The sequence below is a fragment of the Crotalus tigris genome, unplaced genomic scaffold (assembly GCF_016545835.1).
Source record: "Crotalus tigris isolate CLP2741 ecotype Arizona unplaced genomic scaffold, ASM1654583v1 scf7180000023687.2574627, whole genome shotgun sequence".
NCBI classification, from domain to species: domain Eukaryota; kingdom Metazoa; phylum Chordata; class Lepidosauria; order Squamata; family Viperidae; genus Crotalus; species Crotalus tigris.
The window spans coordinates 1,224,167-1,238,877 of record NW_024100118.1 but is presented as its reverse complement, the minus strand read 5'-3'; the positions used below and the strand labels follow the sequence as shown (position 1 = coordinate 1,238,877).

Here is a 14,711-nt window from a genome sequence, read left to right as displayed (position 1 = left end):
GCTGTGCGATGAAGCCCATTGAAAAGTTCCAATGCTGTTAAGAATAGTCCTTTTAATTTTATTTTAAAATTGTTACATTTAATGTTTCATTTTGCCCACGATTTCTCCCAAAATATCATATTTGCTGTATTTTTTCTCCACATTTATTTGTGTACACCTATTTAACGGTAAGATAAGGTGTATGAATGGTGCTCCTTAAAAATATTTGGCAAAATAAATATATATTGGATTTATAGGAGTTCATAAGCTCAAATAATGGTATATACATGAGGACATCCCACATGATTTATGTGCTTATCTCCAATGTTAGACGTTATGGCATAGTTATGTCATTTCTGCAGTGACATCATGACAAACATGTCACATTTTGACATCTTTATATAGGTGCCCTTGATTAATATGGCATGTTTCTCTAATTCTTTCCAGGGCAGCTCAGTATATTTGATGGAATCTGCATCAACTTCTGAATCAAGGATAGAAAAAAAATGTACAGAAAACATTGAATTAGTATCCTTAACAAGAAGAAGGCACTCTGGGAAACATGGTTCATCAGACCAGCCTTCAGAGAATGAAACTCAAATTAAAAAAGAAATCCCTAAGCTGCTTTCTGTCCAAGAGAAAGAAGTAGAAAACCTAAAAGGGTAAGAGTACACCTTGAGTAGTGTTATGTCTTGTGTGGGGATGAGAGGGTTCTAACACATTCAGGTTCAGATTCTAGGGAGGGTGTTATATAGTCACAAAGACTGTAAGAAGAAGAATAGAAAAGTCAAACCAAGTCCTATGAAAGCTCAAAGAGAGCAAAAGTTGATTCAGGAAATATGGACAAACACATCAGAGGAGTTAGGTTTCACAGCACAGAGGCGAACAGCAGACACTGCTTTCAAGCCCAACTATCTTTCAGAGTTTTATACTGGGGTTGTAATTCATCTGCTCTTATTCAACTGGTTCTTATAAAACCTGATCAACGCAAGTCTAGGTATTGTAAGGACTTAATTCAGTAATTACTCAATGTGGTTATTCATCAAATGCTTGTAAACCAGCACCTGAATATATATTTCCATCTTAAGAACATAAGAATAGTTGCTGGATCAAAAGCCCACCTTAGTCCAGGTCAAGTTTCTGTATTTATTTTTACTTATGTATTCATTGAATTTGATTTTGGTGCCAACTGGCTTCAGAATGACATGGATGCTTCTGTTCAGATGACTCTCCGTGCTTCTGTGGTACTTGCAAGCTGGAGATGGAGGCACTTCTCTCCTGCCATTATTTCTCTGCAGCTGATACCTGTAGGCATTTTGCCCTCACACATTATATTCAAATTTCAAGGCATAGTACTCAATACCCCTGTCCTCCATAAATATCAAATATCTTTTAAAATCATCCAAATTAGTGGCCATCCACACAACCTGTGGTAACAAATGTCTTAGATTAATTATGGTCAATTATGGATATAAAAAATAGTCTGTTCTAAATACTCTCCTTATCCAGTTCCTCTGTTCCAGATATTTTTATGTTTTGATTGTGTCCCACATCTGTCTAATCACATTTCCTTTAAACCAAGCAGTTCCATATATTCTAGCTTTTTTTCCCAGAAGGTTGGTGCTTGAATCCCCAAGTGTTTTGGTTCTTCTCTTCTGTACTTTTTTTCAGCTCTATTGCATTGCTTTTTAAATATGGTGGCCAGAACTGCACCTAGTATTCTAATGGTTGGAGTAACATACAGGACCTACTATATTAGCAGTTTCTTAACAATCCTTATGCCCTTTTCAGAGGGGCTATTCACTGAGAATGTCTTCATGCAGCTTCCCATAGAGACTGCACTGTGTTTTTCACAGTTGGATTCAGAAAGCTCAGACTATTAAAGTATACGTGAAGTCCCAGGCCAGTAAGAATTCATAGGCCCTATTTCAGATTTGCTCAGCAAGTGCATAAGACTTGGTAGAATGTTTTGAGTATATTCTTCCTCTGAGAAGTTATTCTTAGATGGGAGCATGGCCTACAATATTTCTTTTAATTTGAAATATCAGAATATAAACACATTTGTACATAAGAATTTTTTAAAAATCTAGTTTACTACATAAATGCCTAAAGGAAAATCTAGATACCTATTATCATGTATTTTTTATTTTTTAAAAATTACTTCAGTAGTATTTGCTTTTGTTCCTTTTTTTGTTAGTCCTACTAATTAAAATATTTCTTTATGATCTAGAAAGCAATCAGGAAGAACACTAAAGCAGAGGAACAAAAACTATGATTCAAAAACATCTTCCACTTCTGAATGTGAAAATGACCATTGTAGGAAAATGAAGTACCAACAAAAAGTTAAACCACATGTCAGCAAAGGCAAAAATTTAAAACTAGTCCCTCGCAAAAAATCAAGAAATGGAAGTTCTAAAATTAATTTGGTAACCCTTAGAGCTTCTTCACAAGAAGATGACGATGAGGAGGAGGAAGATGAACCTGAATCAGAATATGAAGTTGAAATTTTTTCACCAGAAGAAGTAAATAAAGCTCCTGTGTTTGTTCCTAAAGGGCTTCGATCTCCAAATCCTGTTCCTATGCACATTGAAGAAACAATGGAAGAGGTATATCAGAAATACTAACCAAAACATGTTCAATTAATGCATCTCATTAGTCTTTTTGTGCCATGGATTCCTTTTAGAGCAGTGTTTCTCAACCTTGACAATTTTAAGGCATGTGGACTTCAACTCCCAGAATTCCACAGCCAGCAATGCTGGCTGTGGAATTCTGGGAGTTGAAGTCCACATGCCATAAAATTGTCAAGGTTAAGAAACACTGTTTTAGAGTCTGGTGAAACTTCAGATGAAACTTGAGAAGACCTTTCTCAGATAAATTTTAGTTAAAAGTTATTGAAGAAAAGTTGAGCCCACAATTTTGGTTGTAAGTCATTGTGGTTGTTAAGTGAGACATCCACCTAACTGCCTCAGTCACCAACAACAATCTCAAGTTTCTCCATTGTGATTATTAAGTGACCACGCAGGGATTCTTTGAGGGGAGGAGGTCTTGAGAGACTCAGCACCCACAGGCATGCAGAAAATGGCTGTGGATTGTAAGACAGCATGTGGGCCTCCTCCCTCTTTTCCCACTCCCTTCCCCCATGCTCAGAAGGCCCAGCAATGTGCAGGCTTCTTCCCTCTCTTCCCACTTTCAAGAGACCTAGCCTTCTTCCTGCCTCGCCACACTTGGGCTCACTTACCTTTCCTTTCCCTGCAGCTGCTGCAGGGAAATGCCTTTTAGACAGTGTGTTCAATTTTATATACTCAGATAGAGACGTGCCTTTTCAAACTGAGACTTAATAGAATAATATGTAGGGGCAAGGCAATTCCCCAAATGATAATTTTGTGTATAAGTAAATACAATAATGGGGACAAAACAGATCTTAGAAACATCTTTGAATGAGCTCTCCACATGTATAGTTTTATTTATTTATTTTTATTTATCAAATTTATTTGCTGCCTATCTCATGCTTCAACTTTACTTGGCCTTTAGAATGAGTGAACAAATCAGATACAGAATGGAGGAGAGTTAATGAATAGAACTGAGTTTTTCTCCCAAAAAGGGAGTGATGAATGAAGGAACGTTAACACTTTTGAAGAATTGCTTTTTTTTCTCTCCTAGACTACTGGTTAAACAAATTATCTCTTTTAAGAACATAAGTGAATAAAAGAAAACTAAAACTTGTGCAAATGACTAAAGAATAATTGTCGCCCTGTAAAATTATTATAACTGCCAATGCGTTTTAACGTAGAAGCAGACTTCTATGTTAAATGTGATTTTCAGCATAAGTATATTTTGAATAAACTTGGATTTTATATTTTATAGTTTGCACTTTTATTTCAATGTATAACATTATAGCATATAAAAAGAGAATCAATTAAATTCTTTTGGACAATTAAAATAATTGTGTTTTTCTACCTTGCCCTTCATGACAGTTGGAGATATATGAGAATGTTGCAGATGAGCCATGTATCTCTCATGATCTAAATCTGTCTATTCAGCCTGGGATGCAAGATGATAGCAAATTGTATTTCTCAACAGTTGTAAGTATGCAATTTTTTTCTTTTTAGGATAAAATCTACATGTGTCTAAGACAGAATGCACATTACTGCTTGTCCTTGCTTACTGACCACTCATTCAGCAAATGTTTGAAGTTGTAGTATTACTGGTCCTCAAAATTCTGGCCATCACAGTACCCTCACTGTCATGTGATTGTGATTTGGGCACTTGGCAACCACCCTGCACTTACGATTATTGCAACATCCCTCAGTCACATGACTGTCATTAGCGACCTTCCCTGTCAGCTTCCCACAAGCAAAGTCAGTGGGAAAACCTGACAGGGAAGGTTGAAAGTTGCTGTGTTAAATTCTTCTGGCCTTCCGGTACTCCTGCCACATGACCCCCTCTCCCAACTTCACATAGATCAGGGGTGTTCAACCTTTACAGTTTTGTGGACTGGCAGGGGGGAACAGGAGATAGTTCCGTGCCAGCAGCTGTGCTTGCATGCGCAGTTCCATTTACACAAGTGGCGAGTGCGTGCATTCCCCTGCTCGTTCAAATGGAGCTGTGTGCACTCGCGCATTCACCTGCCGTTTGTGTGGCCCGATTCCCAATGGGCCACAGCCTGGTACCAGGCATAGCCATGGGGTTGAGGACCCCCGATATAGACTGTGTTTGAATTCCCAAGGCTTTCCCCAGCCTCCCCACCCCCTTAGGTACTTCCCCACTCCCCTGTGGCACCCTCATGTTTTGTACCTGAGGCTTCTGCCACTTCCCACTTAACTGCATATCTTTGGGTTACAATGGCAAGCAGTCCTAATTGCCATTATGAGCTAAGGACCACCCATAGAAGAATTGATCCACCAAGTTCTTTGTAACAGTTTATTATTGTAAGTAAGTTGTCTACTTTCCTGTTTAACTTCTCATCTTACAATTGCTGCTGGCATTTACTTGTCATTATTGATTGATTGACTGACTGAACAGAGTCAATCTGTTCAATTACACAGAAAGCAGAACTTTCATTCATTTTCCTAACATTAGTTATAATGGTACTTAAAAGAAAAGTAAAAGAAAACAGGGAATTGTGGTCTACTACTACTTTTATTAGAGAGATGATAGAGTTGTATTGGATTCATTCTAAGAGTCCCATACTAAGTAAAGCTTGGTTTGAAAATGAAACTACTGATGGAGAAATAATGAGATTTTATTAGCTTCATTTCTTATCAGTGTATTATCAAAGTTTGCTATTGACCCCCAACATGTATATCTGATTAATCAATTATTAATGCCTGGATATTAGGCAAAGTGGTCTAAAATTTACAAAACAGTGTGCTTTAATTATAAAATTGTTTAATTGTTTAATATAATACTTTGGAATAAAGATATATAGAGTTAAAATTAAAACTTCTTTCTTGTCAACTTCAACTGATTTTTTAAATATGTGAGATAGTAAGAGTTTTATTGGTGATGGAACTGATTGCTTATTGAGATTGTTACTGAGTAATCTTCAATAAATAGTCTTGGACACAAAGTTGTTAGCAATACTGAGAAGGATGTAATTGATTTATGGTAAACTGAGTCCATTGTCACTATTTTATTCTTTATTTGACAGTAACAGACAGTCTGTTTTTAGTATAAAGATTTAGAATTATTTCTAGTCATGTAAATGAAAAACCAAAGTTGATTCATTTAATTTATTTTAAAATGTAGTAGTTGATTTCTTTTTTTTTCTCTTTCAAAAGGATATTACACAAGAAGAACAAACAAAAGAAACAGGTACATTGTCCAAAATATTCAGTGAACCCCTGAATAGAGATTTGTTAAATTAAAAGTATAGCTTTTAGTTTACATGGTGTGTGTATGTGTGTTTGTGTAGAGAAGAGGTTCCTCATTCTTCCAATAAATCAAGCATTAATCACTAAGGTTATAATATATACTTATCTGAGAGTAAATTCCATTGAAAACATAATGATATTTTCAATAATATAATACAAAGAAATGTGGTAAGTTGTTGATTTATAAGCCTATTTATTTGGAAACTTGTTTTAGGAATTAATGATGGAAGTACTGAAGCAGCCATGACTTTACTTGCTATGAGGGATCCAGTGTTTCAGTTACGTACTGATATCCAAGGTATGGTCAATATTATCACATAAGATGAGAGTGGATAGCCTGTAGTAGCAATAGCAATAGCACCCTAGACTTATATACTGCTTCATAGTGCTTTCTACAGCCCTCTCTAAATAGTTTACAGAGTCAGTATATTGCCCCCAACAATCTGGGTCCTCATTTTACTAACCTCGGAAGGATGGAAGGCTGAGTCAACTTTGAGCCAGTGAGAATTGAACTGCTGGCAGTCAGCAGAATTAACATGCAATACTGCATTCTACCCATTGCGCCACCACGGTCACATGACTTTTTAAAGTCCCCATAGCTCAGTCTGGTCTCATTGAATCACAGCAAAGTTTCTTGCTATTTTGACACTGTAGACAAAATAATTATGCAAAGTCTAAAATATTATCAGCATCTTTCAAAAGCTGAAAAAGACATGCTTTTTTTCTGCTGTCTCTTATTTCTGCCTGTTGCTGTGTGAGCAGAACTATGCTTTTGAATAGTCAAGTAACATTTTGATGATTTCATTTGATTTGCTTAAAATACAAAAAATATCTCAATAAAGATAAACTGAATCTACCTGATATCTTTTTATATTCAGGAAAAGAAGTACAAATGGTAGTCCCTTCAACAAATGAACCTATTCATTCAAATAATACAAATAATACAGAAGGTAACGGCAGTAAACCATCGTATTCTGAAGAATGCTTGGAAGAAAAGACAGTTGTGTTACTTCCAGACTTGTCAAAAACTGCACTGGTTTCACTACACAAGACAAATAAAACTACTGCAGATTTGGAAAATTCTTCACAGGAAACTAGAATCTGCAGGTTTGTTCTGCTATATTACCCCAAACATTTAATTAATTAGGAATCCTACCCATTTTTTAATTCATAAATATTATTTTGATGGCACGCTTCATTGTATAAAAAAACAAATTTCCCCATCCCAAATTGTTTTCTGCTGTATTGTCTAATTTTTAGTGCACATGCAATAAAAATGCATAAGTCTGCATTACAAATATTTTTATGTTTAATCTGAAATCTGTAAATATTTTTATAAATTGCTCATTTATTAAAATGTGACTGTAAGACAGTAGTACGGCATTATGGCAACTTAATCCAAATAATCAACACAGTGAGCTGCCAACAGACTGTGGTATTGCCACACAAAACATCTGGAGGACAGTAATTTGCTTTAATTATTAATATTAGTAGGATAATTAAATTCTAATGTTAATTTTATATATGTTGTATTCAGAGTAATAAACAGCTAAGAATCCAGGTTTTGTCCAGTTCATGTTCAAAGCTATCATATAATATGCCTATGTTAACATTTGAGGTGGAGTGTGAAAACAGTTCCTGAGTATGTTTCTTAAGTTCTTCTTTTAGTGATAAATATTCCAAAATCCAGATAACATCTAGATGGCAACAAAGATGCATTAAATTCTTTACTCTGGGATTCTGTAGCACAGATTTACTAGTCCTAAAGTTGTTTGCTATCTTTTCTACCTGATAATATATTAAATGTTGAGAACCTGAATGATCCTTTTAACCATATTTTACTTTTGTCTGCAGTACTGTATCTTTGTGTAAAAGAAATAAAACACCCAGGCCAGCAAGATACAGACTCCCAAAGCCTAAACCAAATCTTAACGGTGGCTTAGTATCAACCAGGAATGTTTCTCAAAAACCTCTGACTCTAAGTTTAGGAATGGAAGAATATAAAGAAATCCAAAATGGTAGGTTTATGGAGCTTATACTGTAGAAATTTTTGAAATAAAATGTTATTGTTTGTGCAGATTGCATATTTATGGCTATCAACACAGTGGAGAGAGTTACTTGTTTTAAATCTATGGGCTATGCATAGTTCATTAATTTTTGTATTGGTGACATATTTGAACATTTGTTTCTTGACTGCCCTAATAGATTAATGATGAAATCTAAGTGGCTTATACAATTCCAGATCAGCCTATACTTTAGATAACAAAGTCATCTCACAATAAGCAAAATGTATTTTTGTTTGTGTCATCTAAATAGTAACAATAGCTTACAAACTTTTTCTGTGTATTCTAATACCTAAAGTAACAGATGACAGAATGCCAGAAAAACCTAGAGAAGAGCAGAAAGTTGAAATGAATCTCCACATGGATGACCAGCTTGCTAAAATCAGCACTATGGGAAAATATGAGTTACATTCTGAAAGTGCTGGCCCCACCATGCAGGAAAATAATATGGAAAGGTATATACCTCACTACAGTTTTATATTTGTTATTTCTCAAGTGTTGGGATGATGTTTTGTAATCAGTAGTAAATTGTTTTGTAAAACATAGATGTCTGCATGGTAAAGTTCTCCAAAATTAACTGGGAATATAGTTATAAATGACGTTTTGCATTTCCTAAAAAAAAGCAGTCTTCAGTTTTAATATTTAAATATAAATGCTCTTAATTTTCTCTAAATAACTTTTGATGCATGAAAGTAATGAAATATATTCTTAAAAGAAATTGGAATCCATTTTTTTTTATAAAGTATGTTCCTTACTATCTACATTTCTTAAATTGTTTGGTTCCATTTTTATATAGAATGATTGTATATCTCATGCCATTCATTTTAAGTTATATGATATAAAAAGATTCCGGAACATTTTATTGATAAAGAACGTTAAGATTAAAACTATTTTCATTTTTTTGCAAAAGTGGAAACCCAATACAAGAGATTTATGAAATTGCATCTGAATTAACATCTCCAACATGTTCTCAAGAAGCAGTAGCTTGTTTATCTGAACTACCAGATAATCTTAACATAAAGAGTAATGTCCACGCTTTTGGGTCTGCTGAACACCAGTTTTCTACAGCTGAAGTTGCTCAAGTAAGAAGTGTTAATTATTCAAAATAGCTACATTTTGAAATGTAGTATAAAGGAAAACTGTTACTAAATAACTGCATGTAAGTTTACTACATTCACCCTATTTTGGTTAACCATATTCTAGTTAAATTCACCATAGTATATTCTGGTTAATCCTGTTGAGAGCTTTATGTGTGTTTATAGAAATTGGATAGGTTGCTAATATTAAACTGAATTGTACAGTTTTACTGCTTTTTCTTGATATGCTTCCTTTCCAGTAAGCTATGCCTTTTTAGTAAGCATTACTTTAGCACTGATGTAAGATTGTAGTTACATTTGCTTTGAAAAGGCATATTACTGTTCTTCCCAAAAATGTTTGACTTCCATTAATGAGCAAAGTCTTAGAAGAAAAAAGACATTTGAGTTTAGATGAATTTACTATTTACTGTAATTACAAGCATTGAAGGAATATTGTTTTTAACTTATTGCATATTATTTTTGCTATGCTATAGTTGTTTCCAAGTACGGTAAATGAAAGGCAAATACGATGTGTTCCATTCTTGATTAATAATACTGTATATATTTTCATTTACAAATTATTTCTGTTGTGTTCTGACACTTGATATTTTTCTAGTTTGTTCATAGTTTTATTTATTAGGGGTTTTACCCTGCTTTCTGATTTCTTTCCCTTGAACTCCTGGGACAATAAGAGCTTTATGGTGATTTCTGATAGCACGGATAAAGATACAAAATTATTTTAGAATTATACTGTATATTCTGGACAATGGAATTATTTCACATGCTGCATATACTCATTGTGATATTTTTATTTGTAGACTGAAGGAAACAAGAATGCCAGCATTTCAGTAATGACAGAGATGAGTATAGGTATGATGTAATATTTGATTCTTTATCTGAACACAACTTTTATTTACAATTTATTCTTTCTTAAAGGACATCTCTGGGATTTAAAATAAAGTATCCTTGCTTTTAACCTATTTGTATATTTCCTTAATACTATCATTATCTGATAGAAGGGGCAACAAATAATTATTGAGAGGAAGGAGTAAAGTATAAGAAATAGAGTAATGAGAATGATCAGGGAACTTGAATGGCAAGAGAGAGATAAGAGCAGAAAGACACAGAACATTTTAAACATATTTACTTACCAGAATAACTGGCTAAGCATGCCAACTTTTCCTTACAGTATTTGCTTTGCTCAGAAATGCAAACACATGGTGATTTAGAATGAAATAACTAAATAAGAAAAATTAAATTGTTTATGTTCTCAAGGGTTTACTTTTTCTGCTGTTTTGATTGATACTCTTAATAGTAAGTGGTGACATTACAGATTTTGTAGATGCAGAGGAAGAGCCAGAGTTCATTTTAACACTGGTGGAAATCTCGCCTGATTCTGTGGAATGTAATAGTGTCCCTGCTGCGCTTTCACATGGTTCTGGGGAATTGCTTCCTCCACCGATACTTTTCACCTCAGATAATATGGACTCATTGGAACTGACAAGAGATGTAAGGTAAATATTTAATATTAATATACTCTTTAGCATTCAGGCGCTAACTTTTGGAACTTCTTAAGACTAGAGACTGGACTTTGAGCCTAAAACTTCTCTTGATACTGCCTGCCTGGCTTAAAATTCTGCTTATTTCTTGGAGATTAACAATCCTTGGTTTTCTTGACCTATGAAGTGACTTTTGAAATCATGGTATCCTTCTCAGGGAGCGAGCAGCACTGTGTTATGCTGGTTCCCCTTTCTCAGAGGCTGTCCAATCTGGTCCAGCAGAATAAGTATGCTTTGGGTTCTGTTGGCTAAGGAATGCTAATTGTCAAGATCTAGAAGACATGTCTTTTTTGCCATAAACACCTGTACTATGAAATATTCTCCCTCCAATGATTAAGATGGCCCTGACACTGCTGACCTCTCACAAGATACTAAAGACCTGGTTCTGTGCCCTGGCCTGGGGCCCATCTCCTGATTTTGTTAACAGCCATTAACAGTGATGGCTTCCTCAGCTGCTGTATATTTAAATTTTTTGTATGTCCGATGAGAATTTGTTTTTAATTTATTTTAAGATTAGTTGCCACGAAAGTCTCTTACAGAAATGGGTGGCCATGTAAATGAAATATATATATAAGTAAGTAAGTAAGTCCGTATTTCAAAGTCAACTCAATAAAGAGTTCTTTGTTTCCATATGACAGTCCCTTAACCTTAGGAAGCAAACATGAAACATTTTTTACTTCAACATGTTGCCAAACCCAAGGCCTGATTCAAATTTTATCTTGATAGGTACTTTTCTGAGGATAAATTAAAAATAGAGAGGGGACTTTGCCTTTAAGCCATAGGCAAGTGTTAAATTTAATATTCTTTCTCTTGAAAAGAGATGTAACAATGTACAGATAGTCCTCGACTTACAACCACAATTGAGCCCAAAATTGTCATTGCTAAGCAAGATGAATCATTGCAATTGTCAAGTCAGTAACATGATAGTTAAATGAATTTGGCTTCCCCATTGACTTTGCTTATGAGAAGGTCCCAAAATGTGATCACATGATACTGTAACTGTCATACATATCAATTGCTAAGCATTTGAATTTTGATCACATGACCATGGTAATGCTGCAAGGGTTGTATGAAAAATGATTATAAGCTATTTTTTTCAGGGCTCTTGTAACTTCAAACAATCACTAAATGAAGTTGAGAACTACCTGTACTTCAGTATATTCTGAATCAGTGTTTTTCAAACTTGACAACTTTTAAGATTTCTTAGCTTCAACTCCCAGAATTCTCCAGGCAATGTGCTGGCTGGAAAATTCTGTGAATTAATGTCCACACATCTTAAAAGTTGCCGAATTTGAAAAATACCATTCAGAATAAATGAATACATACTTATTTAAAAGTTTAAAAGTGATATTTTGGGAAAGAGTTGTCTTGTGTGACTTTTGAAAATATTGGAGGATATTCTCTGTAGAAACGAATGCAGAATTACATACTTCTAACTGTTTGCCATGCAAGTTTGAGGCAGGCAAGTAAGCAAAGTACATTACAACTATTAACTATTAATTAGTAAAAAAGTATTTATTTGGGAAATTTATATGGTTGCCTACTCGCTCACAGTGACTCTAGGTGGCTTATAAGCAGTAAAAACACAATATAAAAAATAAAAATATAATAAGATTTACTGCAAAAAAATGGTCACAATAACTTTCTGCAGCTGGAGGAAACTGTGCCCATTATCATCAATGAGCTTGTGGTTACTTTTCATGATCCCTGCCTAGTTTCCTATCTTTAAGAGGTTTTATTTTTTTAGATTCATTTCTTGTAATCAATCAGTAATAACCTGCAATACTGAAAGTGCCAGTATTTACAGTCTTTATTTCTAAGAATTCAAAGAATGCATTTCTGTGCATCTGGGATGCATAGATATTCTTGGAAAATGGATATCTGCAGTTTCATGCTTTGTTTCAGAGGTTCCCTACCAGCAGATAAGATAAGACAACCTTTATTGTCATTTTTTTACTGTGAGCACAACGGCACACATCAAAAATGAAATTTAGTTGCCTGCTCTCAAAAGTGAAACACAAACATGACTCACACCTAAATATACTATATACAACATATGTACAGACCCACACCCTTACATATACATAACAAATAAATATTAAATACTGTTCATCTTGAATATATAACAGAAGGAGGAAGCTTGAGAGTTCACAAGGTTAATGCTGTATGGAATGAAACTATGGCTGAATCTGGATGTTCTGCTTCGGATACCACAAAGCCTCCTCCCAGAAGGTTACAGGGAAAAGAGGTTGTGAAGAGGATAATCTTATGGACCCTGCTCAAGCAACGCTTCTGTGCTATGTCCTGGATGGGAGGGAGGGAACTGCCAATGATGTTTTCGGCCATCCTCACCATTCTCTGCACTGCCTTCCTGTCTGAAGCAGTGATGCTTCCAAACCAGACTGTGATGCTTGACACAGAAAATGTCTTGCTGTTGAGCAACCAAGCCAGCCTACTCATTAGCTGCACACCCAGGAATTTGTTGCTGGTAACCATCTCCACAGATGAATCATGAATGCACAGAGAAGTGTTGCTGTCCCTGCCTTTTCTGAAATCGACAATGATCTTTTTGGTTTTTCTGGTATTTAAAACTAGGCTGCTTTCCTTACACCAGTTCACCAACCCCTCAACCTCCTTGCAGTAAGCATCCACATTGTCATCATGAATAAGGCCCACTACTGCTGTATCATCTGCTAACTTCACAATATGGTTGGTGGCAAACCTAGCACAACAGTCATGGGTCAACAGGGTGAACAGCAGCGGACTTAGGATACAGCCCTGAGGAGAATCTGTGCTCAAGAAAATGTTATTAGAAGTATTTGTTCCAACTTGCACATATTGGGACCTGATGGTAAGAAAATCAAGAATCCAGTTGCACAAAGGAGTGTGCAAAAGGCCCAGTTTGTCTACTAGATGCTGGGGAATGATTGTGTTAAACACTGAACTGAAGTCGACAAACAACAAACACACATGAGTATTTCTTTCCGCTAAGTGCTTCAAGCTCAGATGGAGAACAGAAGAAATAGCATCCTCCGTAGAGCAATTTGGTCGGTAGGCAACTGAAGCGGGTCAAATGCTGGTGGGAGGCTAGGTTCAATAATGTCCTTTATCAGCTTCTCAAAGCATTTCATAATGGTGGACGTCAGTGCAACTGGACGGTAATCATTGAGGCCTGTAATTGTGGACTTTTTTGGCACTGGCAAGATGATGGCCGTCTTAAAATACGATGGGACCACTACCTGCTGCAATGAGAGATTGAAAATATCTTTGAGAACATAAACCAGCTCATCTGTGCATTCCCTAAGGACACGTCCAGGGATGTTCTTTGGGCCTCCTGCTTTCCAAATGTTAACTTTCTGCAGTGTTTTCCAGACAGAGGTGACATCAAAGCTAAAATGAAAAAGATATTATAGAGACCATTTTGAGAGGGTAAGAGTGTAGCAGGATGCAGCCTTGTCAGTTTAGTTCTGCATAAATGGGCATTTTATTATCACACCTGCTATAGTAGCTATTTTTTCGGAAGCATCTGCAAGACAGTAACAATGTTGGTCTCCAAAGGTTGCTTATTGCTGTAAGCTCATAAAGAAAGCCATTCAATACAGCAATAACCTAGAATAAAATCCCATTGATGCCAATTGAATTACTTCTGAGGCTAATATTTTATTATTAATAAGGATTTAAATAAAGTAAGATTTAAATCTCAATAATATCTGAGATTCATATGTATTTATATTTATATATATATATATATATCCATACAGTGTTGGATCCATCCAGGCTTCAGTTGAAGAAAATGCTGCTTCTGTCACAGACCCTACAGGGAGAGAATTGCATCCGTCTTCATCAGAACAATTAGTAGATTTGGGTTTGGCCTCTTGGAAAAATCGGAAAAGGTCTTCAGTATCTATAGAAGGAAGTAGTGTTTCTGAGAAGACAAGTCATACTGCTCCTATAGAAGAATACCTGGAAAGCTCTGATAAGGTTAGATTCAGGGATTCATAAAATATTTATTTCAGAATCATTTATCTGTTAGTTACATTGGGTCCAGAAAATTTTGGATGTCACATGAGAAAAGTATGGGAAGATTCTACCCTGTTCTAGCCTTGCATTCCATTGATAACTACAGATACAAAGAGTCTCTGGAGATTCTCAGTCATCCAG

General features: G+C 35.4%; 1 protein-coding gene across 4 annotated transcripts in view; it reads left to right on the top strand.

The window, feature by feature from the left end:
- BDP1 (B double prime 1, subunit of RNA polymerase III transcription initiation factor IIIB) overlaps window positions 1–14,711 on the top strand; it is a 50,424-nt gene that overhangs the window by 30,210 nt on the left and 5,503 nt on the right. For 3 of the 4 annotated variants that reach the window (XM_039320736.1, XM_039320734.1, XM_039320737.1), the window contains exons 26-37: window positions 427–641; window positions 2,210–2,585; window positions 3,954–4,061; window positions 5,760–5,793; window positions 6,067–6,150; window positions 6,731–6,959; window positions 7,707–7,870; window positions 8,214–8,370; window positions 8,826–8,997; window positions 9,810–9,861; window positions 10,325–10,505; window positions 14,312–14,531. In XM_039320736.1, the coding sequence (XP_039176670.1) occupies window positions 427–641; window positions 2,210–2,585; window positions 3,954–4,061; window positions 5,760–5,793; window positions 6,067–6,150; window positions 6,731–6,959; window positions 7,707–7,870; window positions 8,214–8,370; window positions 8,826–8,997; window positions 9,810–9,861; window positions 10,325–10,505; window positions 14,312–14,531 (1,992 nt within the window). The remainder of the gene's footprint in view (window positions 1–426; window positions 642–2,209; window positions 2,586–3,953; window positions 4,062–5,759; window positions 5,794–6,066; window positions 6,151–6,730; window positions 6,960–7,706; window positions 7,871–8,213; window positions 8,371–8,825; window positions 8,998–9,809; window positions 9,862–10,324; window positions 10,506–14,311; window positions 14,532–14,711) is intronic. The other variant, XM_039320735.1, reaches the window with a different exon arrangement.